This window comes from Pterocles gutturalis, unplaced genomic scaffold (assembly GCF_000699245.1).
Source record: "Pterocles gutturalis isolate BGI_N339 unplaced genomic scaffold, ASM69924v1 scaffold29084, whole genome shotgun sequence".
Lineage (NCBI taxonomy): Eukaryota > Metazoa > Chordata > Aves > Pterocliformes > Pteroclidae > Pterocles > Pterocles gutturalis.
The window spans coordinates 2,652-28,327 of NW_010131566.1; the positions used below are offsets into that span (position 1 = coordinate 2,652).

General features: G+C 35.7%; 1 protein-coding gene across 1 annotated transcript in view; it reads left to right on the plus strand.

The window, feature by feature from the left end:
* Positions 1 to 7,410: 7,410 nt before the first annotated feature.
* CCDC88A (coiled-coil domain containing 88A) overlaps positions 7,411 to 25,676 on the plus strand; it is a gene marked incomplete at its 5' end in the record, with an annotated part of 54,870 nt that continues 36,604 nt past the window's right edge. Inside the window, 9 exons of the mRNA XM_010080664.1 lie at positions 7,411 to 7,519; positions 11,693 to 11,762; positions 16,176 to 16,234; positions 16,971 to 17,054; positions 17,616 to 17,756; positions 17,883 to 18,052; positions 22,715 to 22,796; positions 23,463 to 23,621; positions 25,433 to 25,579. Of these exons, the coding sequence (XP_010078966.1) occupies positions 7,411 to 7,519; positions 11,693 to 11,762; positions 16,176 to 16,234; positions 16,971 to 17,054; positions 17,616 to 17,756; positions 17,883 to 18,052; positions 22,715 to 22,796; positions 23,463 to 23,621; positions 25,433 to 25,579 (1,021 nt within the window). The remainder of the gene's footprint in view (positions 7,520 to 11,692; positions 11,763 to 16,175; positions 16,235 to 16,970; positions 17,055 to 17,615; positions 17,757 to 17,882; positions 18,053 to 22,714; positions 22,797 to 23,462; positions 23,622 to 25,432; positions 25,580 to 25,676) is intronic.

Below are 25,676 nucleotides of genomic sequence, written 5' to 3' on the forward strand. Positions count from 1 at the left end.
ACATCCCTTGTGTCTTCAGCAAGTCAGACTGTGGCTCTCCAGTTGTAATAGTGATGTTTGCATTAAGCAGTATCACCGAGCCATCATGTCGTTCAATATCGTCAATACATTGCAGCTTCAGGGCTTGCATGTCTTGCATCATGCTCTCCAAGAGGGAAGGGTTTTACTGCCATCCGTTTTGCAGATAAGAATGTGCCTGGTTAGTTCTCTGCACACTTCAACAGTGAATGTGTCATGAATGATTCTTTAGGGAAGTCATGTATTTTAAATCCATTTCTATCAACACAGAAATCCTGATGAACATGTGCCAGAGATATAGAAAAGGAGGGGTGGGTTTTTTTGTATCTTTTTGATAGGTTTGGTATGGAAATACACTTCAGCAGCAGCAATTTATCATACCGATAGATGCAGGAGGAGTTTGAAGTATGCTGTCTTCTGCCAACATTTCTCGATCCTGTGTGATCACAAGGTTCAGATACTGACAATATTGTACTTCAGAATCTGCCCAATTCTTTGATACCGTAACTCCTCCAGACCCACCCTTTGACTCTGATGGTTTTAAAGACAGATCAAACAGTATGCTGGTGAAGGCCAGTGCTCCTTTTGCCCTATGTGCAGAAGTACCTGTGATAACTTCATTGTCTCAGTGTTCTGCTTTGTCTGGTGTTGCTTCAAATGTTTAAAGCTAATTGGAGATTATTGGTTATTCACCAGTTAAGGCCCCAGTTTTGTTGTAACTTTCACAGGAAAAGGACACTGCTATATTAGATTTCTTTGTAAAACACATTTTGTATGTGTTTATTATTTTCTTGCTAATAGTAAATAATGGAAATGTGACTTTATTATTTGAAATCTATCAAAAAATACTGATATCAATAGTTATTGAAATATTTGGCAGAGAGCCAGAGTGAGCCTCTGTATTCCAGTTGAAGGAACTTTGCAAAAAATATAACTTTATTAGGCAAGCAATGTTTATATGTAAAAGTGAATACTGTGCTACTGGAAGCTAAAACACAGATCAAGTAACAGTCAATCTTTATTACCCTGTGAGATGTACACTTCTGTAGAATTTTTTCTAGAGTGCTTGTTTCAGCATTTCACCATACTTTACAAGTACGTTCAAACAATGATATATTTAAATTTAGGGTGCATTATAGTACTAAACTTAAGTACCATCAAGGAACAGATGGCAAGAGAGGATACAACTGGTTTGCAGTCTGCATAGATTTAAGCATGAAGCCATTAAGCTATCATATTACCATTTCTGGTAGATTTTGGTAAATGAAAAATTAGAGACGCATAATCCCTGATTATATGAAGTCTCAGTCTGTAATTCATGACACTGGTAATATTTCAAAATCACTGAAGTTCTCTCTGTAATCAGTAGTTTTAAACTAATGCATTATTGGGATAGATCCTCTTGTCTGTTTTTATTGCTATTGAAATTAATATATCTTGTCATAAGTAGGTTGCTCTTAAATGCAAAATTGCTTAAGGGTGTCTTTTACTGCTCTGCTTCCTATTGATTTTAGACGGATTTGCCCTATTTTGCTAGGCTATTTGCCACTGAAGCAGTTCAGTATCTCTACCTAATAAAAGGAGCTATTCAGAGTTCAGAGCATATATTGCCTTAAAAATGTTCATAGTGTAACTGGCACAGTAGCCACTAGAATCTTATGTTTTTAGAAAACTGTTCTTTAAAGCTATCTTTTACAAAGGTCTATTTTAGAACCAATTTATTTTCAAAATTATTTCGTTTGCATCTTCTTTTATTCCCAACAGCATGCACTAGTTTATTTCAGTGGTATTGGACCGAATGTATTCTAATAAACAAAATTGTTTAGTATTAATAAAAATGTAATTATTATAAATTTTTTCTTGGTCATAAAAATTAAACAATTTAACATATGGATACAAGTAAATATTAAAATCTGTAATAAAATAGGTGCCAAAAAATGTAAAACAATTTAAAGATGGATGCTCTTCAAAGCAATACAGATTTGGTCAATTTATGTTCAGAATTTTATCTTTCTGTATGAAAAATATTTCCACATTGTATTCCATTAGTTTTTAGTTATTTCAAAAGGCCTGATAAGAAAATCAGTTTGTGTATTCCTGGCTTGGACCAGACGGACAAAATACAATTATACAAACAACACAATAGTGGAAAAGGTGAAGCTAACGTCATGCTGTTATTTCCTCTTTGAGAGGAAAGAGTTAAGACATCACTACTTAAGAAGGTGGACTGTATGGACTAAACTAAGATTATTTAAAGTGGTGTTTTGTGGGTTAAGGAGACTACTGAGCTTTAGAGTTCAAGGCTTTGAGAGAATGAGTCCTGGTTATCAGTATTAGGAATTAAGGTGGGGTTATTTTTTAAAGTAATGAATCTCCTGTTGAAGGACCTAATCACAGCTTTTGGTAACAGTGCATGGCACTAGAAATGATCTGTCAGGCCTCTTCTTGGCTGTTCAATACACTTTGCAAGTCAAAACTGACAGTTCAGACATAATCTGAAAGCTAGAAATTGGTGACTGGAGATTAGGGAACTCTGAAGGATTCTTCTGCCAAGTGGCCTCTAATTTAAATGTTTAGGCTTCAACATCTGGGTCATTTTAGTAGGTATCCTATTAATATTCTGTGTTTATAAAGTATAGTCAGTTAATGACATAATAGAAAGTTCAGAAAGGTTAGAAAGATTTAAGTTACTGTAGGAGAGAGTTTTAAGTTACCTTCCCGTTTGCACTGGAAGGTATTGAGAGCAGGATTTCACTCTGAGAGAGTTAGAAACAATTTTTTTTCCAAGTAAAAGTCATCCTAGTCATTGCTGGTGTGTCGAGTAACAGCATCAAAGGCAATTTACCTCCCTCCTTTGAAGAATAATGAGCCAATACAACAAACCTTACAAAAAAGTGACAAAATCAAAGAAATACAGCATCCTACTAGCTATAGTGAGTTATTGAGGCTACATGTTTAATTACATTAAATTAATTTGAAGAGATTAGTAGTGTTAGTACTGATATTTAACTAAATTTTAATCCTCAAGAACAAGGCATTAAACTTCTTGTTACCATAATCTGTTTGACAGTTCTGCTGAAAAATGGTAAGGGAACTTTGGGTTTTAGATTTCTGTTGGACCTGTAGCCATAAGCTTTTGGAGAAATGGAATATTATTAAAATAAATTTATTCTATGTACAGTGTTGTCCTGAGGCTGATATTCTGATTTTAATTGTTGATAGTCTGCACTAGCAGAGGATCATATAAGTGGACTGTGATTTTTTTCAAGTGGTAAAGATACAGTTCCAGACCACATCTGTGGCCCAAGTTTTCCCAGTAAAATTCGCAATCTCAGTAAACTGTTTCCTGCAACTCATGCAGAAAAAGAAAAAAAAAAAAAAGAAAAAAGGAAAAAAAAAAAGTTTAATCCTTCCTGGTTTAAGATACAGGAATGAATCTTTTTGACCCAAAACGGTGTAACTTTTATCAAAAAAGATGCCTGGAATTTTCATAAAATGTAAGGAATGTGTGTCAGCTACTGAGTTGGTCTTGATAGATGAAGTTATGCACCACATTAAAAAATATGTGTGTATATATATGTATATAGTGGGGAGAGGGAGATACATGAGGTGAGTTGGTGGAAATAAAAAAATGTTACTTTCAACGGTAGTGTAAGTTAACAAAAAAATCTTTGATACATATCAACACTAACTTTGACACAAGACTAATGCCACAGAATTTCTAATTAACTTTGTTAATGCATAATTTGGTGGAGTTGATCCCCACGCTGTTGGATTTCTAGGGATTAAGATGGAGAAGATGAAAAGTAAGAATGATTTGCTGTAGTACTGTTGACAAAGTGTCTGTTAACACATTGTAAAAAAACTCAATTAGTATCTGTTAGTACATCACTTGAGAGATGTGATTATTTATTTTGGTACTGTGAGGATAAATGCTGGTATTCAGGAGCAAAGTCCAGGTAGACGTATACTGACACTTGATAGTTCCTGATCTTGCCCAAATGTTACGGCTCTGATTTCAAAAATTTATTTTCATGTAATCCAATAAAACACAAAACACATGTGCTGTATCTTTGTTGTATGTAAGTCCCAGTCGTGAAATATTGTCCTGCAAAACACGAAGATGGCAGTGGTGGCAGAGGTGTGGAACTAAGAATTTGTGTCCTAAGGAATCTTGTTCTCTAATTGCCCTTTTTTTTTTTCCTTCTCCACACGTATCCTTGGCATTGATTGCTTCTGCTGCTGCTCAGGAATTTGCTTCTGTGTTCATTTCCCATTTGTAGTACTGAGATAGAACCAATTTGTTTGTCTTTAAAATGTGTAAAGATTTATGTTGGCATACCATTACGAAGACCTAGTGCTATGCACATGTTGAAGTTTTTGTTCTTACAAGATCTGTCTAAAGTTTCTAGTACAGCTTTTGAAATGAGGAAGTATAAAGCCTGAACTCTTATGACATTTGTGTTTTGAATTCTTGTGGTTGCACACTAATTTTTGTGTTGGTACTAAAATAAGTGCTGTTACAATATCCAGGAAACTCTAGTGCCCTCTGTTTTGAATGCTCTAAAGGGAGTTTCATCTAAAATGTATGGCTGCAGAAATGCTGCTGAAGATTATGAAAAAGCCTGGAAATAATCCGATAGTCATTAAGATTAAAGATGAAGATTAAGGGCCCAAATCGGCCTTTTGGAGGTATAAATGTAGAAACAGGAGACTTCAGCTGATTTCTGTATGCCATCAGGTCAGCAGGATTTATCCTCGATTTTCTCTTCTGATTTTAACAAATTTGAATAAATTCAGTTTGGAAAGGAGTTCAGTTCTGTACATCTGCAAAGCATAAAAATTTTAGCCCATTTAGTTCCTTTTTGGAGCTACAGGTTAGCTGAATTAATAAATCCAAGGTGACATCATAGCCACATAGTTTTGACTAATATAGTCTAAAATGTACTTTGTTTATAGTATTTTTAGGAACATGGTGATTGGCATTTAGGAATGAGGCAATTACCCATGTAAGAATCTGTCTTAATTTTCCTATTTCTGTTCATATATACGAGAAAAAAGATGCTATGCTTACTGCTGTTCTTTTAAAAGTGACTGTGTTGGAGGTGCGTTTCACATATGATCTGACTTCCTTTCCCAGCAGTGTTTTGTCTGTGTTATTTGTATTCATGCTTACAAACTGAGAAATTCTGACAGCAATAAACTGAAGAAAAATCATAAATATTTATTTTAAAAATTCTAACATGCTAAAATCAAAGCTGTAAAAGGCAAATAAAAGTTACTTTAGGTAACTGAAATTTAAATGAAAAATGTGTAAATTTTGTCTATAGCAACACTTGTACAAAGAGCATGTGAAACTACCAATCAAAGTGATAAATTGTGTCAAAATAAATCATGATACTACTGTGTTCAGTGGAGTGGAGGGAATAGCTCATTTTAGGAGGTTGATTGTTTATACTTTACAGTTGAGTATCTGTATAGAAATGTGTTAATCACATGTATATAAATTATTTTGTGAACTACTTGCATGTAGTTTCCTTAGATAAAATACATATATGTTTGGTATGCCGCATATTCTTTTTCTGGCATCCTCTGCACAGCCTTCAGTTTGTGTGCATCAGTAGCATCTGGCTTTCAGGCTGCAGGTCCTAGGTGTCCTGCCAACTTGTAACCTGGTCCGTTCAGTCTCCTTCTAAAGAACGCTGCAGGAATTCGCAGTGTGGTGGATGTGCTTTCCAAGAGGCAGTGCCCGTTCTCCAGGGCAGATGTACCCATGGGTCACCTGGCAATACACTACCCCCAAGTAACTGAGGGAGGCCTGTGCTGACCCTTTACATGCTGCTTAGAACTCAGGTGACTGACTTGTTGAAAAAGCACAAATTCAGACCTTCCCTGATTTGAGACTCTCTAGTAACCGAAGCATCATCTGTACCATGTGTCCTTTAGACAACACTTGTAATAAAATACTGAAGAACTAGGGTTTTTTTGGCAATGGCGTTTCTTTTCCCTTGGTATTTGGTTGTGTCCACTACAATATTTTGGTCATTTTTGCATTATAGCAAGTTACTCCTCTTTCTGCCTTAGATTCCTGGGTGTAATCATTTGCCTGTCCGTGTTGTTATTGGATTCCGTTATACTGCTGTCACACCACTTTTGCACTTTATCAGGATTGTTCTCAATTGCCATGGTGTTCTTTGAAGTTTTTTTTTGTTGGTGGTTTTTCTTTTTTTATTCCTCCCAATTATTGCTAGTGGCAGTTCTGGTGAGCGTATTCTGTATTCCATTGTCTAAATCATTAATGACAATGTTGAATAAAACCAGACACATACACTTGCAGGAACCTCCAGTTTCACTGTGAGAAGTTGGTAGTTTCTTGTTTGAATGCAGTATTCCAGCCAGCTGCACATCTATTTGACAATAATATCATTAAACAATACAATAACATCATTAAATATCAAAAGTTGCATTGTGCAATTGTATCGACTATCTTTGTAAAAGTTAAGAAACTTCACATTAATTCTCTAAGCCTTTTACAGGGTATCGTGGGGAGGTTGCATTGATTCTGTGTTTTTTTTCTTTGAAAAATCACAATGAATGGTTGTCATACTGTTTTTTATGTGGTTAATAGCTTGGTATGTTATGAGGTATTGAAAAAGGGTGACTCATCTGCATTTCCTCAGATCCTTTCTACTTTGTGAAGGAAGAAGATTGATTTTCTCACAGAAGCCAAGATAACCCAGAGAAAAATCTGGTAGTATGTGAGATTATATGACAAAGCCTCCAATTAATAATCCCTTTGACAGATTTCTGTCATCTGTAAATAAATTTAAAATAATTTATGACGTCAGCGTGGTATATTTCATATTCTTCATTGCTCTAAAAGTGAAATTTATATTCTGTTTCTGTGCTTCATGATAGTCAAGTAGCATTGTATGGTTTTTCAGTGTATAGACATTTGTTAATGTAGTTAGTAAAAATTCTGTTATTCATAATTGTCTGCATCAGCAAAATGTCTGCAGTGTGTGCTGGAATATTTATGTTATAGCTGTGTTCTGCTTTCTGTATTCTGTCAGGGATGGGGCTGCTTGTGAAGAACTTTCTTCTTATATTCATTCTCTGGTGATTGTGATGGGTGCTCCCAATTACATATTGCGTTAATAGCCAAAAAGGGTGCTAATCTGCCTAGCTGTATTGGGGACACGTGTTTCAAGTTACTTTTTTTCTGCCTTTGGCAGTCACGTTCACAACTCCTTACTTAACTTGTGGAGGCAAAAAAAGGCATGGTAACCAAGACAAGAAGTTGTTATGCTGGTACATTAACAGTATCATTTGTTATATAGACAGCTTTAAAGATTAATGTTCAGTGTGTTTAATTTATTCCTTTTTTTTCAGTAATCCGAAGTCTGCTAATCAGAGGATAAACAAAAAAGTAAACAATGATGCATCATTGAGGATTCAAAATTTGTCTATTTTGGTGAAACAAATAAAAACTTACTATCAGGTCAGTAATTGTTTCTTTATTGGGCTTTGTCTAGAATTGTTTCTAAGTATTCTTTTATGGTTATTCCTTGAAGGATAACAAAAATAAGATTAATATTTTGAGATGCTTGTATGGATGGTTGTTTACAAATCTGGTCACGCTTAATTTACAGCTTTAGTAGTAGTCTGGAAATGCCTGCATGTGAATGATGATCTGTTTATATAATAGATATTTTACATGTTTGATTAGTCATATCGTACATTAGGCAGTATTGGTTGGTATTTTCTGAATTGAAGTAAGTTTTGTGCCTATGAGAAAAATTATTACATGTGCATTTAGTCTTATCAATGGAATCTCTGTAAGAAAAATGTGGTGGAAGTTACTGGTTTTAGAATTAATTTGATTTTCAGTGGGAAAAAATCAGTAAGGTAGTAACAATCAAATGGGAATTCATAGTAAATGCAGTCATGATCTAATTTAGAGCTGTAAAATAGCCATTGAATTTTAGTGTGTTTTGTGTGATAGGTAAGAGCTGGTACTATGCCTTCTAGAGGCAGAGCCTGGATAGAGTGGTGTACACATGGACATGCTGGAGTAGGACACTGCACATACCACTAGTGTCCTTAAAAGTCTGTCTTTTAGTGCCCTTCTGCACTTCCCTGCACCTTTCTGCCGGGAGAGTCCAGATCTGGGAGAAAACCTTTGATCTGCCTCTCCTATGAATCATGGCAGAGCCTGTACTGATGTATGCTTTTCCTCATGTGTACGCATGTAGTATATGTTTTCAAAAACTCCAAAGTACAGTGAAAATTCCTAGCTGTTACTTACTTCAGTGGACAGTCACTGTACATCTTTCTTGGTAGCACTTCACGTGTATGTGTACTTCACATAGTTCTTGTCTTGGCAGCTCCTATATGTGGGTATACATGCCTGCCTGCCTATGCGTTTCCGTTTCCTAATGGCAGTAATTTTTGACCAGGCATTAATGTTTCACAACTGGTGCAACAGAATGCACAAACACTGATAGGGTTGATCTTCATTTGAATACAAAGCATTCCCTGTGCTTCTTTGGCCTTACAGTATCAGCCAGTCCTAGTGCAACAGTATCAGGCAGAATTGTTTGCATTTAGGTAGCTTACGTTTTGAATTATTCAGGATTGTGAATGTTGCTCTAAACCTTTGTGTTAGAAATAATTTATTCTAGCTTTTTTAAATTAAAAAGTGTTCTTATTTAATAAATGTTAAAATCAGTTACCATGCCTTTAATAGTTAGAGTTTGCTTTGTGTGAGGTATATAGAACTCCATACACTTTCTCTCCCTTTCCCTTCCCAGTCTCTAAGGCTTTTCTAGTTTTGTGAGATGCCGGCCTCTTCAGATAGCCCAAGTGGGGGAACTTGCAAAGATTGCAGGTCTGGCATTTTAGTAGGAGTAAAGGCATTTAGTAGCCAAACTGGAATGCTTGATGAAATTTAAAATTGCTTTTTACATGTGCTAATATTCACTCTGTTATGCCCATGTGCATGCAGGGAGCTTTATCCATTGTGGAAGTTTATTGGGCTTGGGGAGAAGTGTTAAAAGGATGGACTGCAGTTTTTGTTTCCTCTCAAACTTCATGCAGCCTGGCAGCTGGTGTTTTCCCACAGCCTGTGCATGGCTTAGCAAGGCACCATAGCAAACTTGGTTTCCAGAAGGCGTCAGTTTAGTTCCTGTCACCTGTGAAATTACCCAAAGCTAGTGCTTGAGGGTTGCCTTGGAGTCAATGTGAGAGGCCTCTTGTGGCCCCGGCTATGCCTTGGCAGAGGTGCGAGCCCTCGCACCTGAGTGCTTCAGGCAGCTGTCCGTGCAGGCATCATGTTTGGTATATGCTGTCAATGGGATGCCTGAGATCTGGGAGTAATGGAACATGGAAAATAATCACTGTCTTGAGATGTGAGATTAATATGTAGAATTTTACAGTAGGAATAAAATACTAATGATATGGAGATTTTTTATTTTTGGCATTACGTTATCCTTACTCTTAAAACTTTTTATTCTGAGCTTGTCCATGCTAGTTTGGTTATTCCATGTGCTTTTATAACATCTCTGGAAAACATTTTCTCAATTTAGCAAATAATTGCATCAGTTTTATATATGTACTTGTCAAAAAACCTGTGCTGATAGAATATAACATTCAAAATTAAAGTGCTAACGTTAGATTATACATTTTTTTTTTGGTTCCTCTGTCATCTTTGTTCTTCTCTGTAATTACAATTGTGTTGTCTTTTTCCAGTGAAGCTGCTTTACTTCCTTACAGCATCACCAAACTTATACGAGATCCCAAACCAGTCTTTTGAGCCTATGCATTTCCTGCCACTGTAATTGTGTGGAATAGTGCTCAGCAGCTGATTGAGGAGAGCTGATCCCCGTATAAGTTTGGTGGGTTTGGGAGGTTTAATACAGTGAGCTTCCGTGACTCCCATGGGTGCTCTGTCAGCCTCATTTGACAGATGATGTGCAAGTCTTCAATAAAATGATGAACTCTAAAGTACAAGCAGGGCGGAATTTTGTAAATAGGCTTAGTTTATTTTTGCAGGTTAAACAACAGTTAAATATGTGAATTTTGAGACACACAGGTTCCAATTTCAGGTTTTTAATTGAAGCAGTTGTTTCAAAAGTAAACACAAATTGAGAGCAGTTGCATCAAGTTTACTGGTGAGGTTACCACTGTGTGACAGAAAAGGTGGTAGGCATTTTTGAATCAAGGTGGAGGTGTTGTGAGAAGAGAGGTGATAATCTCATTAGTCCATAGAGGATACATTTCTTAGTTACCTCTGCTTGTACTCTGCTCCACTGTAAGAGATACTTTATAATAGCAGCATGGAATTATTTGAGCTATTACAAAAAAAACAAACAACAAAAAAAGCCACCAAGCCCCTGCTTTTTAAAGTATGTGATTCTCTTTTGTGATAGCTATAAATATTAATTGAATTCCTTGTATTTTATCTCATTTAAAACTTCCTGTGGTGCACTTCATATGTTTTTTATTTTATTTGAAAATCGTATTTATCAAGATCTCAGAAGTACAAGAGTCATTGTTGGTTGAAATTCATGCTAATTGAGTAGGTCAAACATTTTCTCCCTCCTTATAATGTCTTAGGCAGTTGCAATGAGAGTGCATGTTTTTCAGTCTAGTATTAATCAGTTGAGTTTTTTTTTAATGTCCTCTATTAGCGGGTGAGAACTTTCAAGTATAGCTAATAATATCTATAGGTGTTTTTCAAGTAATATTATAATTTTTCAAATTTGACATAAAATGAGTTGACTTATGTTACTGTTTTAGTTTATACATAATATGTACCTTTTGGATGTAAAGCAGTGATGGTTCTGTACTATTTTGCTTTTGAGTATGAACATTTTATGTATTAATGAATCTGTCACTGTGGAAAAACAAAAAGCATGGTGCCAGAGTTGCTGATGGGCCGGCATCTGTTGTGAATAAACATCTGGGAACAGGAGGAAGACTATTCTGCTTCTGAAGAATTAGGCCCTGTCTAGACTGGGGATTTGACCTGATTACAGCCATTACTGGCTGACAGAAACTATCGTTGATACAATGGATAGGCAAAGCTGCTGCTTGAGTGTGTGGGGCCTACCAAACTAAATTGCTGCCCGATCATGCAGACAGGATTTTGTACCTTGATATGCAGGGTTGTCCCAGCATAACTGAAGCGAAGAACCTGTAATTTTTACATCCCTGTTTTCACGAGGCCACTAACACCGTGGTCATGAAATAAAGGAAATTGATCTCTTGTTGTATAAATGCAATTTAGAGCAAATGAAATAAACATCTATCAATAAGCTAGTTGGAGAAACGTGAACATTAATAATTCAAAGGAGTTTTGCTGCCTTCTGAGACACAGGATCTAGTTGGCTTAAGATCCATAAGCCAGCTCATTGCCATGAAAGGGTTTTAGTATGTTGAGATGATCTTGCAAACCGGTAAAACAGGGCTTTTGTAGAAGTAATTCATACTGGTAAGTTGTTTTTTTTTTTTTTTTAATTAATTAATAATTAATTATTGAACTTGTATGTATTAAGACCTGAAAAAATTTTAATCTACTTTTGTAATACTAATTTCTCTTTCGTAGTGGTTAGTATTTGATGTTTGCTTTTGTTCAATACGTATGATTTAAATAATACTTTAACTTTTATAGGAGAATTTGCAGCAGCTGATCATGATGTCTTTGCCCAATGTATTAATAATTGGCAAAAATCCTTTTTCTGGTAAGTTAATTTTTAACTAAGATGAAAACTTATATTGGTGTAACAATTTGTATTATTTCTCTGGAAATGTAATTCATGTAGGATTGAGCCTTTCAGCAGAAGATTGTGCAAATACTTTTAACAAATAAGTGGTTTAATAATGATGTGTAACGTTTTCTTTGTTTGCACCAAAGGTCCACACTTTACAAAAATGGGTTCTGTCTAGATCTCAGCACTGTCTGTCATTAGGATTTATACTGAAACAGAGTGCATTTCCAAGCAACCAATGAGCCAATAATATGACAAACTACAAGTTTCATGTATTCCCAGCTACTACACTTTCAACTTTCTTTACCTAAACCACCCCTGAGAAAACTGGCAGTTCAATGCATCTCACTTGATCCAGCTCCTAATTCTTGTTTTTCCTTCCCCAAAATTCTCCTGCATCTCTTGCATCATTACCAGAAAAATATTGCAATTATCTTCTTGCTTTCTCCCCTAAACTGACACTGTCTTCTCCACGCTCCCACCTTCTCTGCTTCCAACTCTGAGAGTTGCAATTTTCAGACGGAGAAAATTAGCCGGTATGGACCCAGCTGACTATCCACAGCCTCTTGGGAATCTCTGCACCATGCTCTCAATTCCAGAAGCACGGAGCAGACACACCTGGCCTGCGTGGAGCCACTATGGATTGGGCAGAATTTATTTACTTGGGTCTAATGTGTCCCAGGTGTTCTACTTCTGATGTTCTAGCACCTCAGCAGAGAGGTTAGAAACTACTCTTAACAGGCTGTGTAGCTTCCCCTGGCTTGTTTTTATTTATTTAAGATGTCTTATATGCTGTGCTTCCGTGTATGTGAGACAAGATTTTTCTCATGAGCAAGAAGATCCATCTGTGTTGCCTCGCTTTCCAGTTCCAGGGTTCATAACATTGATACTTTCCATATACCATTTGCATGTATCCCATTTATATAGGTATCTTGATTTAATTTTTTTTTTAGCTTCTTGCTTTTGAATGTTGCTGCTTTTGCTTCTGAGGTCACAGCCTTTTAAGTTTTTGTATGTGTAGGTGCTGTATATCATACGCACAAAGAAGTGTGAATGTGGTCTCTTCTTTTCCAAAAGAAGATAGATAAAATCCATCATGCTTTTATTTTTTGATTACAGACTTTCTTAAGGTTTTTAAAAAACTCCTTGGATTTGCCTAGAAACCAGATTTAATGCAAAAACATTAAAAAACCACATCATAGTATTGTTTTTATAGTGACATTTTTTTATTCAAGATATTGAGACAAAATATGTCTAACAACATTGTGTAGTTTGTATAAGATGAAATTTTATTAAAAATCCACTACAAAAACCCACAAAGATAATTTAGTATTTGGTTGTATACATAAAACCCTGAACTTTAGTCATTACTAAAAAATTGCTGTGTACGAACCATATTCTTGAAGATGTTTCAGGTTCCTGCCTGAGTTCATCGTGGAGTTTGATCTGAATCAGAAGATGGACCTGTTCTTTTGGGTTCCATACAGAACCTTTCCCCTTTGAAAGCTAGGTCTGTTCTTGCTGCGTCAACTTGAAGAGGACCTCATCCCTACAGGGATTTTTAATCTTTTTTTCTTTGGTGGGCAAGCGTAGAGAAATTTAAGCTAAGTGACCTTTTGAGAGACTTGCTGTATAAATCTGATTGCATCAAGGCAAGTCGCCATAGTAAAAGTAGGTTTTCTGATAATGATTTGGATTTGGACCACTAAAGCTTAGTCTGTAGCTATGATTTTTTTGCCAGGAAAAAAATTTTTTTTTCCCTTTGCACTACTTTGCACTTAAGGAATGATTAGTAAAGAAATATCAGAAGACAACAAATTGCAGAAGGCAAGGGCAAATAAGATTTCAGGAAGAGAACTGTGTTTGTATCAGAGGCAGTTGCCTAATCAAGGAAAATGCAGATAGAATGCTGGATTTGAGCTTTGGTAAAAAAGAGGTCATCACAGGCTTTATCAAGAAACATTGCAGTTGAGCTAGTTGGCAGAAGTCCAGTTCGAGGAGAAAACTGGAGGAGAAGAGCTGCAGCCTGTGACTGTAAATGTTAATTTAAATCACGGAGGAAAAGGAGAAAGGAGATAATGATGAGGCAAATGTTCTTTAATGGGGGAAGAGGAAAGATTAAACCAAGTTCATATGGCTGAGGGAGCAAGCCAGAGGAGGACAGAAGGCTACAGAGCGTATGGAAGTTAGGGATAAGAGTGAGTGCAGGGAAGATCAAAGGATAGGATAGGGTAGGGACAAAGTTCAAGTGGCAAGTTGGAGAGTGTAGAAGAGAATGATCTGTTTCTGTATTTGTGGTGGAGAAGAAGAAAGAAAAACATACAAGATGGTTGGTAGCAGCGGGAAGCTGAAGTTGTTTAATCTTTGCCCATGTTCCTTCAGGGGATGTGGGGGAGACATGGAGACAATGCTCATCTAGGTTTTTAAAAGCCAGTCAAGAGATGCTGAAGCAGTGTGCAAATGAGTGTTCAAAGAGGAGTTCAGGGATTTCTTAAAAAAATGTGATGAATTTATTGGGATAGGTGAATGTAGGATGTGAGATGTTGGGGTGGATTCCTTCTGTAACAATATTCTGGTTAACCTTTATTGATTAAGACAGGCACAGCCAGGCAGAATTCCCCTTCTGTAGCTGAAGTAGCATGCTTCTGATGAAACATGTTCATTGATGTTTTCTATTTCTATGTAAAAGACTTCACAGCTCTAGTCTTTGGGATGCAAGAAGTCTGTATAAATGATTAAAGATCTACCATTTGAGTTAATGTTCTGTGTAACCTATCTACCTCACAAATCTCTTTTGAAAGATTTAAACATTACTTGTTCATTGGGATTATACATATCTCCCTCTGAAAAAGCAAGTTGAGTCAATGTTGAAAAAAGTCTCTCGCTTAATATTTTAATGCACATAGAACTGAAGCCACAAGGAAAGTGGAGAAGCTTAGCATCTGTCTTTGATCTCTGCTTTACGGCAGCAGACTTGACTTTTTACTGAGTCAAGCATAAAGCCTGCTAGTCAGGATCATTGAGTTCCGTATCCTTTTAGGTTTTTTCTTGATTTCTTTTTAATTTCATGTTTTGACCAAGATTATCTCATAGCGGTAACTTTTTGAGAACGATTTTACATTTGCTTCACTTACAAAATACCATAGTGGATCAAATCAAAGGATAATTTTTCAAGTGCTTGTAAGTGGATGGTTACATCTTTCTTACATGGGGATTCATCCAAAATAGACTTAGTTGCCCGGTGTAGAAGATTGCATACTGCCATTTCATAAGGAAGGTTCTGGTTTAATTTTCTTTTAGATGCTTACAATTGCCTTGTGTTCATTGGAGATCATCTATGATTACCAACATAGTCCTTTAAAAAAAAAGAGATCTGAGTAACTTAATGTCAGAATCAAGAATGACTCTGCATACCTTAGCACATGCTAGACATTGACCATTTGCTCTCTGGACTTAGAGTGAATCTGTTGGTATCACTAGTAGTTACTATTATTTTGCTGAATAAAGGTCAGATATCTAGCCAAACCCAGCATTATTATGTTTGGCAGCATAGCTTTTGTCTGGTTAGCTAACAATGAAATAAACTATTGGCTGTAATCCAGAGTATATTGTAGAAAGGATACTATTAGGACCCTTTTACTCCTAGATAGCCCAATGGATAGTGTTTTCTGTTCCAGTAAAGCAAAATTATATATGACCATAGAGTTTAATTACAACTAGCCTAAGCTGTTTTGCCATCTTTAAAGTGTTTGCTTTATGGTGTTTCTATTCTAGATATAGCATGTATTTAGCAGTAGGATGAGGACATTTTGAGTGTAAAAAATTAAGAAACATCTTTATTAATCTGTAAACAGTGTTCTCTAACTCAAGGTTCTTTAGGAGGTGAAGATGCTAAAGGCAGATTTGGAAATACATTTTGATTTTTAGATGTGCAGATGAATATCTAATACAGCTTTATAAAATAATTCAAGTGAAGTTGTCACCTAACTCTTACAGTTTAGGCGTGGCAAATGATTGAAGCATTTTTGTAACTATCTCAAGATACCCGAGATGACAATTGAAAACTTGATTATAGGTCTCCAAAGCACTTTTGAAAATGTCACTCTTAAGTTTTGCTTTACGAAGGGCTGAAATCATGTTTTTTCGTTTTGGAACTATTGTGGATGTTAAGCTGTTTGTTAACGCTGGCAGTTGTCAGTTAAATGGCAAAAGGACGAAGTTGAAAGCTGGAAAGATGGGAGTTTCTTCATCTTTTGGTTTTCTAAACTAAGTTAACATAAATTATATTAAAATAATGAGAAAACTTGATGTTTTCAGAGGGGTAGGAGCCGAAACTCTCATTACCATTTTACACCTACAAGTTTTTTGTTCTTGTTTTCTTCTTAGAGCCAGGTACTGAAGAAATAAAAAAACTCCTCTTGCTTTTACTTGGTTGCGCGGTTCAGGTAAGCTTAAGATAAGTTTATATCTGTATGAAATGGTTTAAGTGTTACTTAACCTTCCTTCTTCTAGTGCTACTGTTGCATTCCTTGAAAATCTGGATATTCTTGCAGTTAAAATGGCTACAACTGTACACCTCTTATATTTTATTGTATGAATATAGCAAACTCTGTATGTAGGATTTCTAATAATTTATTAATTGTAATATTGTTACTTCCCCTGATACTGTAAAGAGAGGAAGGAAATGGTAAAGTACTGAAGAACTATCTTACTGATGTGTCTTACTTGAACTTGTTTCACATATTTAGTAAAATTTTTTGATGGACTGCTGTTCTTATTAGGAAAGTTTGTACCTTTCAGCTAATTAAACTGAAAACATAGGTCAGTCGTGTTCTTAACAACTTAAATAAGCAACTTGAGTACCAGAGGAGGACACTGAAAAAATACCTGTGGAACTCACTATAATAGAACTTTAATAAGTACCTCTTTTAAGAAATCTCTTTGTTCCCCCTTTTCAATAGCTGTTCTTCCTTTATAATTTTATTAGTGTTGAAAGTTGTTATAATTACTGTAACATGGGATAAAACAACTGTTTATTGGTCAACAAAATTATTGCATAATAATGTGATAATTGTAATTTCAGATTTATAATTTTTAGCACTTAGAAATAAAAAGGAAGAATTAAAATACTTGTCATTTTACATATATTTATATATATACAATTGATGTTTTTCTTTTTAGTGTCAGAAAAAAGAAGAATTCATAGAAAGAATCCAAGGTCTGGATTTTGACACAAGAGCAGCTGTTGCAGCCCATATTCAAGAGGTATATTGTTATTTTTCTGCTTTTAGTTGTTTTGGAGGTGGAATATTATATTGTAAGAAGAAAAATTGCATTTGTTGAAAAGCAAGTAAATCGAATATATGATTTTATATCTATTGTTTCTAGAAAGCAAAAAATGTCTTTCTTTTTTAGCTTGATTTACAAAAATATTTCATGATCAAGCTCTTTTGGATTACATTGTTAAAACAGTGCCAGGAAGCAAGTATGTTGGTCCAAAGATTTATTGGAATTACAGGAAATTTACTTCAGTGAAATTTTCGTGTGCAAATTTAATTATAAAATTCAAATCCCTTGTATGTGGTATGTAAAGTATATTATGTCATAGTCACTTTTTGCTTTTTATTTTGACGGAAGTATGTGGTACTACTTTCAGGTAGATAAGAAACTATTCCATAACATACAAATTTAATTTATTTTAAATGTTTTTTCATACCTTGTCTAGAGAATTTAATCCATGGAGTTTCAGCTTTATTTTCTTATGCTTCCTTTCTGTCCTTACAATTTAAAGCGGATGTTTTTTCTCTTCCATTTCATTCTGTGTAGGTAACTCATAATCAGGAAAATGTGTTTGATCTGCAGTGGATGGATGTCATTGTGTTGACACAAGAATATGTTGAACCCCTTTTGAAAAATATGGTGTTACATTTAAAAAGACTTATAGATGAAAGAGATGAGCACTCAGAGGTATAGATATGGTTTGTTGATCAAGTGAAAGACAAGAAATAATTTTTTGAAAAAAATCGTGCTCTGAATGTGATTCTGTGCTTTCTTTTCTCTTTTTTTTTTTTTTTTTTTTTTTAAATTTCTTAGACTATCATAGAACTCTCAGAAGAACGGGACTGTCTCCGTTTTCTACCTCATGCATCAGCAGCACAATCACCTTGTGGATCTCCTGGCATGAAACGCACTGAAAGCAGACAGCACCTGTCAGTAGAGTTAGCAGATGCCAAAGCAAAGATCAGAAGGCTTAGGCAAGAGCTGTGAGTACACCTAGATTGCCAGAAGTGTGGTGAGAGTAATAGAGTTTTAAAATTTTGTTGATTTCACACAATAATAATACTGTATGTGAATTCTCGTTCTTTCAAATGTGAAATTACAGTTTTAAATGCTTTCTTTAGTTACTGCACACCAGGTAGCGTATTTTTAGCATATAAGCATATTTGTGGACTCTGTGTGACAAGAACAACTTTTCATCTGTTTGTCTTAATCTGTGTTATGAATTATATTGATGTTTTAACCATAAACATACTGAAATTAATCAACTAGTGCTGTGGTAATTTTGTACCGTTTGTGCTCTAAGCTTTCTGAAAAACAAACTGCGTTTGAGCAATCTCTTGAGCATGTTACAATACAGTAATGGGCTCTTGGCATAAATTGTCTCACAGAAATGCTCAACAGCTAATCTAATGTAGCATTGCATTTTTATTTTATATATTGTGTCCATATTGTTGTTGCAGAGGCAAGCTCTTTGTGCTTCCCCCTGTTCGTTATCATTAAGCATGTCTGACTAATAATAGTTTTAATATATCTGTATTTATATATGTTTCTAAGAGGATAGCTTTGCAGTTGAGGCAGTTATGGGGTGACACACTCAAGAACAATTACATGGGGCAGGCAGGTAGGGACTGGAAGCATGAGCTCTGTCTTGACCATTCAAGGGTTAGTGGCAAAAACATCCTTTTTAAAAGGAGATAGTGCTGTAGTGATTCCTTATTGACAGGATGATTATGGTGCCTGTTTCTTGTTGGGAACAGTGAGAAATAGTAACCTATAATTCATTTATGGTTTATGAAATATTTGATTTTTTTGCAGATGGGAAAAAAATATGAGAATAATTTCCTGTCCCCTACATCTTTGTTTCTTTCTCCTTGTCTGCACAACACTTGTTTGCTCATGCCCTTCAATACTGCTCCACTTCTGTCTGCCTCTCTCTACAGAGAAAAATGAAAGAAAAAAATAAAATTGTGTACACTAAACTCCACTAAATCTCCTGATCCACTGTAAACTTGGATGCAGTGAAACAGACTTAGTTTACTGGCAAGGGTGGTTATTTATGTCTAAGGAATAGTGTAATTTGTAAAATGAGTAAATTTTATAGCTGGGCTCAGTTACATTTTCTTACAGTTCCCAACTAGCTACGTTTTTGCAGTTAAGGGACTGCTCTCTTCTCCCACTGGTGCTGACCCCTTAGCTGAGGGGTATATTCCCCTCCTTCACCTCATCCAAGTACTGTGAAAAATCAGTCCTGTTATAACAAAGATCTTTGTTTCTTTGATTTCTATATTCTAATGAAAACCTTTTTTATCCCTTCTATGTTATGAACAAAACTGATTCAGGATGTGTATCAGTGGGTACTTAGTTTGTCTTCATAGTCTAGGAATAAATCTGAGCAGTAGTGAAGAGTTATGTAAAGCGAAAAACAGTAATAGGCCAGTGGAGAATCTGTTTCTCCCTATAGCAACGTCTAATGTTGTTTTAGCAGAGTGAAGTATGTGCAGTTTGAGCTTAAAATACAAATGTTAAATTTGAAGAGATTCAATACATTTAGTAACTTCCCTGTAGTTTAGAAACAGCGTAATTTTTTTTTTTTTTTTTTTATCCAGCAGGAGGCAGCCTCAAGTTGTGCCAGGAGAAATTTAGGTTGGATATTAGGAGATATTTCTTCACCAAAAGGGTTATCAATCACTGGAAGAGGCTGTCCAGAGGAGTGGTTGAGTCACCGTCCCCAGGGGTATTTAAAAGTCATGTAGATGTGGCACTTAGGGACATGGTACAGTGGTGGACTTGGCAGTGCTAGGTTAACAGTTGGACTTAATGCTCTTAAAGGTGTTTTCCAACTTATTCTATTCTATTCTATTGCGTATCTTGTGGAGAGAGGAGATAGGTAAGATTAAACTAAAAGCTGCAGGTAGCGTAAGTCACAGTTATCAGCTCGCTGGTCTACTCTTACCAGAGTTTGTTGATCAGATCATCTCTAGCTGGCTGGATTAAGTATCTGGTTGATTTATTCAGAGGATTCCCTTCCCCCACCACATCTTGGTCTTCATGAAGACTAGAGAACAAAAAGATACGGCTCTTTTTTTCTGATGTCTGTGTTATTATCTGTCTAGTGAAATGAACCCGCCCAGGATATTCTATAAACAGCTGCACCAAGAAAATTAGTGAAAAAATTGCTGTTATTAGTTTGATTGACAGTTAATAGATAGCCTAAACAGTGAACACTGGTATGTTCTGTATAATTTAGTACAATCCTCTCTAGTCTGTAGCTGAAGCATGCAATTAGGGCAACAGTGATGGCTCAGAACATTTCACATTTTGCACTCCAGTTGAATTCAATTCGTAAATAAATTTTCTTTACACGTAGCAGTATATTTAAAATACTAGACTTAGATAAATTAACTTTGTCTGTAGCATTTGGTATTAAATGCTGCATGTATTTGATAAATTTAAAATCAGATTCATTCCAGAGTTGAAAATATTCAGCTTAAAATTTATTTATAATCTGGTTTTGGCAATGATCCTTCATATCCGGTTTAATACACACTGCAGCTAATACAATTTCATACAAAAGGTTTATAAAGATTATTTTTTAGTTGGATGCAAAGCAGCAATTTGAGGCTTGTAATATAGAAACTTCAAAAGTGGGAATTGTGCAGCTAATTTTCTGTATTAACTCCGGAACTGAAAATTGTGCACCTAATTTTCTGTTTTAAGTCTTCTGTGTTTCTGTGTATAACAATAATATAGAAATATGAATGTTAGTAAAAAAGTTACAGTAATCTTAATAAAATACAGAACACATTGTATTTCCGTATGGTTTCTGAACACCTAACGTAGAGGGAAAGCTTTGATACCTGCTGTAGACAGCGATGTTGCAGCCAGCAATACAAGAGATGGACCTTTTTATACTTCTAGGCTGTTGTGATGGGTTTACCCTTGGCTGGGGGCCACAGCCCCTTCACTCACCCTCCCCCCTTGTGAGGATCTGGGAGAGAACTAAAGGGGTAAAGGGAAAAAAGGACTAGTGGGTTGAGATAAGAACAGTTTAATAACTAAACTACAATAATATTGAAAATAATAGTATATACAAATATGCGAATGAGTGATACGCAGTGATACTGCCCCCACACCAGATGACCAAGGCTCAGCCCGTTCCCAGCTAACAGTCCCGGAGCAGGGAGAGCCCCAAAACCACACTCATGGAAGAGTGATAACAGCCCGAGTGTCCCAGGCCGAAAGCTGACTGGGTGGGGAGAGAAGGCTTTGGGGAGAGGGTCCACTGGGAGTGAGATGATCCAGAGCGAAAGAGATCCGGAACAAAGAGGGATGAGCTTCTGGAGGGTCCTTACCTCTGGGCATGACGTGTACGTTATGGAATAGATTATTGGCTTCTTTGGATCTCAGTCCTGAACCTAAGATCAAATCCTGGGCTAGTAACTGGGGCTGTGCTCCCTCCCAGCTTCTCATGTTTGCGGACAGCCAGAGAAGCTGAAAGACCTTGGCAGCCGTGTAAACATCACTTCTTAATCAGCTTTCTTCTGAGCACAAATCCAAAACACAGCCTCTTGCTAGCTATTATGAAGGAAGTTAACTCTGTCTCAGCTTAACCCAGGACAGCTGTCAACAACCTTTCTGAAACAATCTATGTTTACAAAAAGTTAATTCATTGTGAGATTGGCTCATTTTTTAAAACTGTTCTAGTTTTGTTTAAAACAAATATATTTTTGTTGGCATGATTACTTTTAGATGGTGTTATACATTTCAGTCCATTCATTTATCTTATTTCCCCCTTTCCTACTTCTGTTTTGTTTCGTACTTGTATCTTTGAGAGAATTAAGTATTTCTCTTGCACTTATTGTTTAACGAATTAATTTTTTAACAAACTCATTTTTTTAGTATTGAGAAATAAGTGTTAACTGGAAGTTAAGAATGAATCCTGTAAAAATTGCAGTATTCTATGTTGATTTTTTCTTATTATAAATTTGGGAATAGACTAAAGCAGACACTACATTGTTTCCATAAAAATAAAATTAGTTTAGGATTTCATAGAATTATTAAGGTTATTAAGCAGTATCTTGTTTTAATAAGTAAAGGCACCTGAAAACCTTAATTGCTCTCTGTAAAAAAAAAAAAGAAAAATTACAAAAGTATAAAATTGCTTTTAGAATTAGCTTTACCTGATCTGTGATAGGATGCATCAGTGGTCATTTTCTGGTTCTGCTGGAAAATATTTGGACCTTTTGAATATGTGTTTTGAAATTATTCTGAGTTTGCTTTTGGATGTGAATCTCCTCGTGTACATTCATGTGTATTGTCTGAGGTTTTTACCAAAAAAAATCCCTTATCACAAAAAATCCCTTACTACACCCTAATGTTTTCTGCCCTGCATAAGTAGGAAATCTTAGTGAACAGCCATTTAAAAAACTGTGAAAAATCTGACCAAATTTAAAAGATTAGGTACAGACTAAATCCTGAAGAATATCTAAAGCATAATGGCATACCTACATTTTACACTGTGATGTCCATGAAATGCTGGATTAAATAAGGGCAGTCTCAGGAATCTCAGTATTTTGTTCTCAAATTAGGTGATAATTAGCAGGTTTTGCAGTCATACCTAGCTGTTTTGTGTTTTCTGTTTCAAGTGAGGAAAAGACTGAGCAGTTGCTTGACTGTAAACAGGAACTTGAACAGATGGAAGCTGAACTAAAGAGACTTCAGCAAGAGGTATGGGGTTTGTAAATCTATTATTTAAAAAAAAGTGGGCAAAAAAATAGTTGCCACCACCAGAAAAATTTCCACCCCCTTTTTTTTGTGTATTAGGAATTATATTTTCATGCATTTCTTTATTTTGCACTATGAACATGATCTTGTGTAATTTATTCCTTTATTTCATCCAGTATGCTGGAAAAATATTCTGAATTAGGTTAGCATTTCTTCTCTAATTTTTTTATTTCCACATTCAAGCAGCTTGCCACTAACATATCCTATGTGTGTACATGTGCTGAATGTTTCTCAAAAACAATCCACTCAAATTTTGTCTGGTTTTCTTTATACTTCAAGTCTATATTATCTGTAGAAGAAATGTGCTGTTCTGAAATTCACAAATGTGTGCATAGCTCTCCTTAAAAAGGCCAAAGCAGTTGGAAGTGTCTCATCTGGAGTGAGCCTCTGAAGTATATCATAGAATCGTAGTGTGGTTTGGGTTGGAAGGGACCTTAAAGATCATGGAGTTCCAACCCCCCTGCCATGAGTAGGGACACCTGCTTTTTTTTTTTTTTAACCTTTCTTAGAATTAACTTATACCTCTGCATAACCCTAATTTAAATAATGAAGCAGCATGTACGTTCCAGTATTCTTGCCTTTAATTACTGTATTTGTCATTTTTTCTAGAACATGAATTTACTCTCTGATGCCCGTTCTGCCAGAGTGTATAGAGATGAATTAGATGCACTTCGTGAGAAGGCAATTCGAGTCGACAAGCTTGAAAGTGAAGTCAGCCGGTATAAAGAGAGGCTGCATGATATTGAATTCTACAAAGCTAGAGTGGAGGTATATTAAGAAGAAGAAAAAAAAAGAAAAAAGAAAAAAAAACCCACAACAAACTGAATAGCCATTTATTTTTTTGTTGCTGTGGCTTTTTCAAATTTATTTTGGTGACTTAAACATTGGGACATGAAAACAGTGTTACAGCTTTTGCTCCAGGATATATGATAGTTAGTCTTTTGTGATAAGTTACAGGTTTTTAGGTAAGAGTCACTGTGTCTAATGGCATGCAGTTTCCTTTGAAGTCAGCGGTATTCACCACAGCTCTAAGCTAGAAAGATTAGTAGGAGCCTCTGTTTAGGATAAATACTATGTATTGAGAAACCCAAGGAGGAATTAATTAAAAATATGCTATAAATGTAATAATTTCTTTCTCCTCTTGTTGGTCTTATAAGAGAAGGTGATTTTCTTAGTAAAGTGTTGAGGAAATAGTAGCTGTACACTCCATGGATAAAATACACTAAAAAAAGATGCATTGGCACCAGGCAAGAGAGACTTACAGATCTGTCATGAGTTAGAAGTTTAGGAAGCAAATCACCAACATGCAGGATTAGGCCATCATTCTGTCTATAAATGGCAAATTTGCGGGGCAAATACTAAGGTAGCAGAATTTGTGAAGGAATAACTACTTGCAGGAGTCAAAACTAATGAAAGTTTAAAGAAATTTTCAAGGTGGTCATTTGAAAAAAAAGGCTCCTAGAAAAGCAGGGAAAACTTGAAATGAATGCTTGTTGGGAAAAAATATTATGTTGCCTAGATGTAGTTGAGATACTGGTATGAAGCCCTTTCTTTAAGGTAAAAATGAGCAAAAAGCAAACCCAAGTTATTAGGCTAAACTATGATACAGAATATTTTTACATAACTTCTTTATTTGATGTGGCCTCTTGGATTCACAGGCCTGAATGGGATCTCAGGGACTCATTCAGTCCTTCTGCTTTAAGCAAGGTATCTTTATATACCTATACCACTCTAAATGAATGCTTGGCATTAATCAGTGCTTTAAGGCCTAAGTGATGAAGTGTCTGCAGCCTTTTTCTTCTCTGAAGACTATGGCATGTCGTGTCCTCTCCTAGCTCTTAGTGCTCTACAGCCCCACAGCACTCTGTATTACAAGGTGTTCTTTTTGTTTCTCTGGATTCTGTCTTAATTCATATTGTTCTTAAAAGAAATAGTAGCTGCTTAGAGGAGAGTAAAAGAACAGGGCTAGCACTTGGTGATACTTTCCTGTTGTGCTCTCCCAGCCTCCAGCAGTCTCTGCTTGGGGAAATAATTCTCGGAGGTGGTACTTTTGAGCCAAAAAGCTTTCTCTTGCCTGAATTAGATAACTTCTCAACACATGTAAGCCTTTTAATCTACACAATCATGTAGTAATAAGCTCCACAATTCAATTACATGGTATGTGAAGTACTTTCTGTTTTTGTTTGTTTTGAGCCTGATGCCTATATTTTTTTTATTCGATGTCAGACTTTTGCTTAGCTGTAGGCCATATATGTGGAATGCATCTTTACAGATCACGTCTCAAATCACAGAGATATTTATGGTTTGATTGTAATTATGAACATCTTATTTATTCTTAGTGGTTTAGGGACTATTTCATTTCTCTGAAGTTATAAAATTTTATTTTCATAAAAATTTAAAAAGTCACAGTTACGTGTAATCACTGTCAGTTTGTTTTTTACAAGAAGTCTTTTACAGCTTCCAAATGACTGTTTTATCATCAGAACAACATTTCTAAAACTAGTTATGATGTGTTTTAAAGTTTGTATGAATAAGGAAATACTTTTGTTGTGAGCTTTTTTCTTGTTTAATTCTTGCAGGAGTTAAAGGAAGACAATCAAGTGTTGCTAGAAACAAAGACAATGTTGGAAGATCAATTAGAGGGGACGCGAGCCCGTTCTGATAAATTACATGAGTTAGAAAAAGAGAATCTACAATTAAAAGCTAAATTACATGATATGGAGATGGTAAGTGTAAAGGGAGGATAGCAAAGACAACTGATATGCATTGAATTTCATTCTCTGTGGCACACTAGATACTAAAATATTTTGTGCATATCGAGAT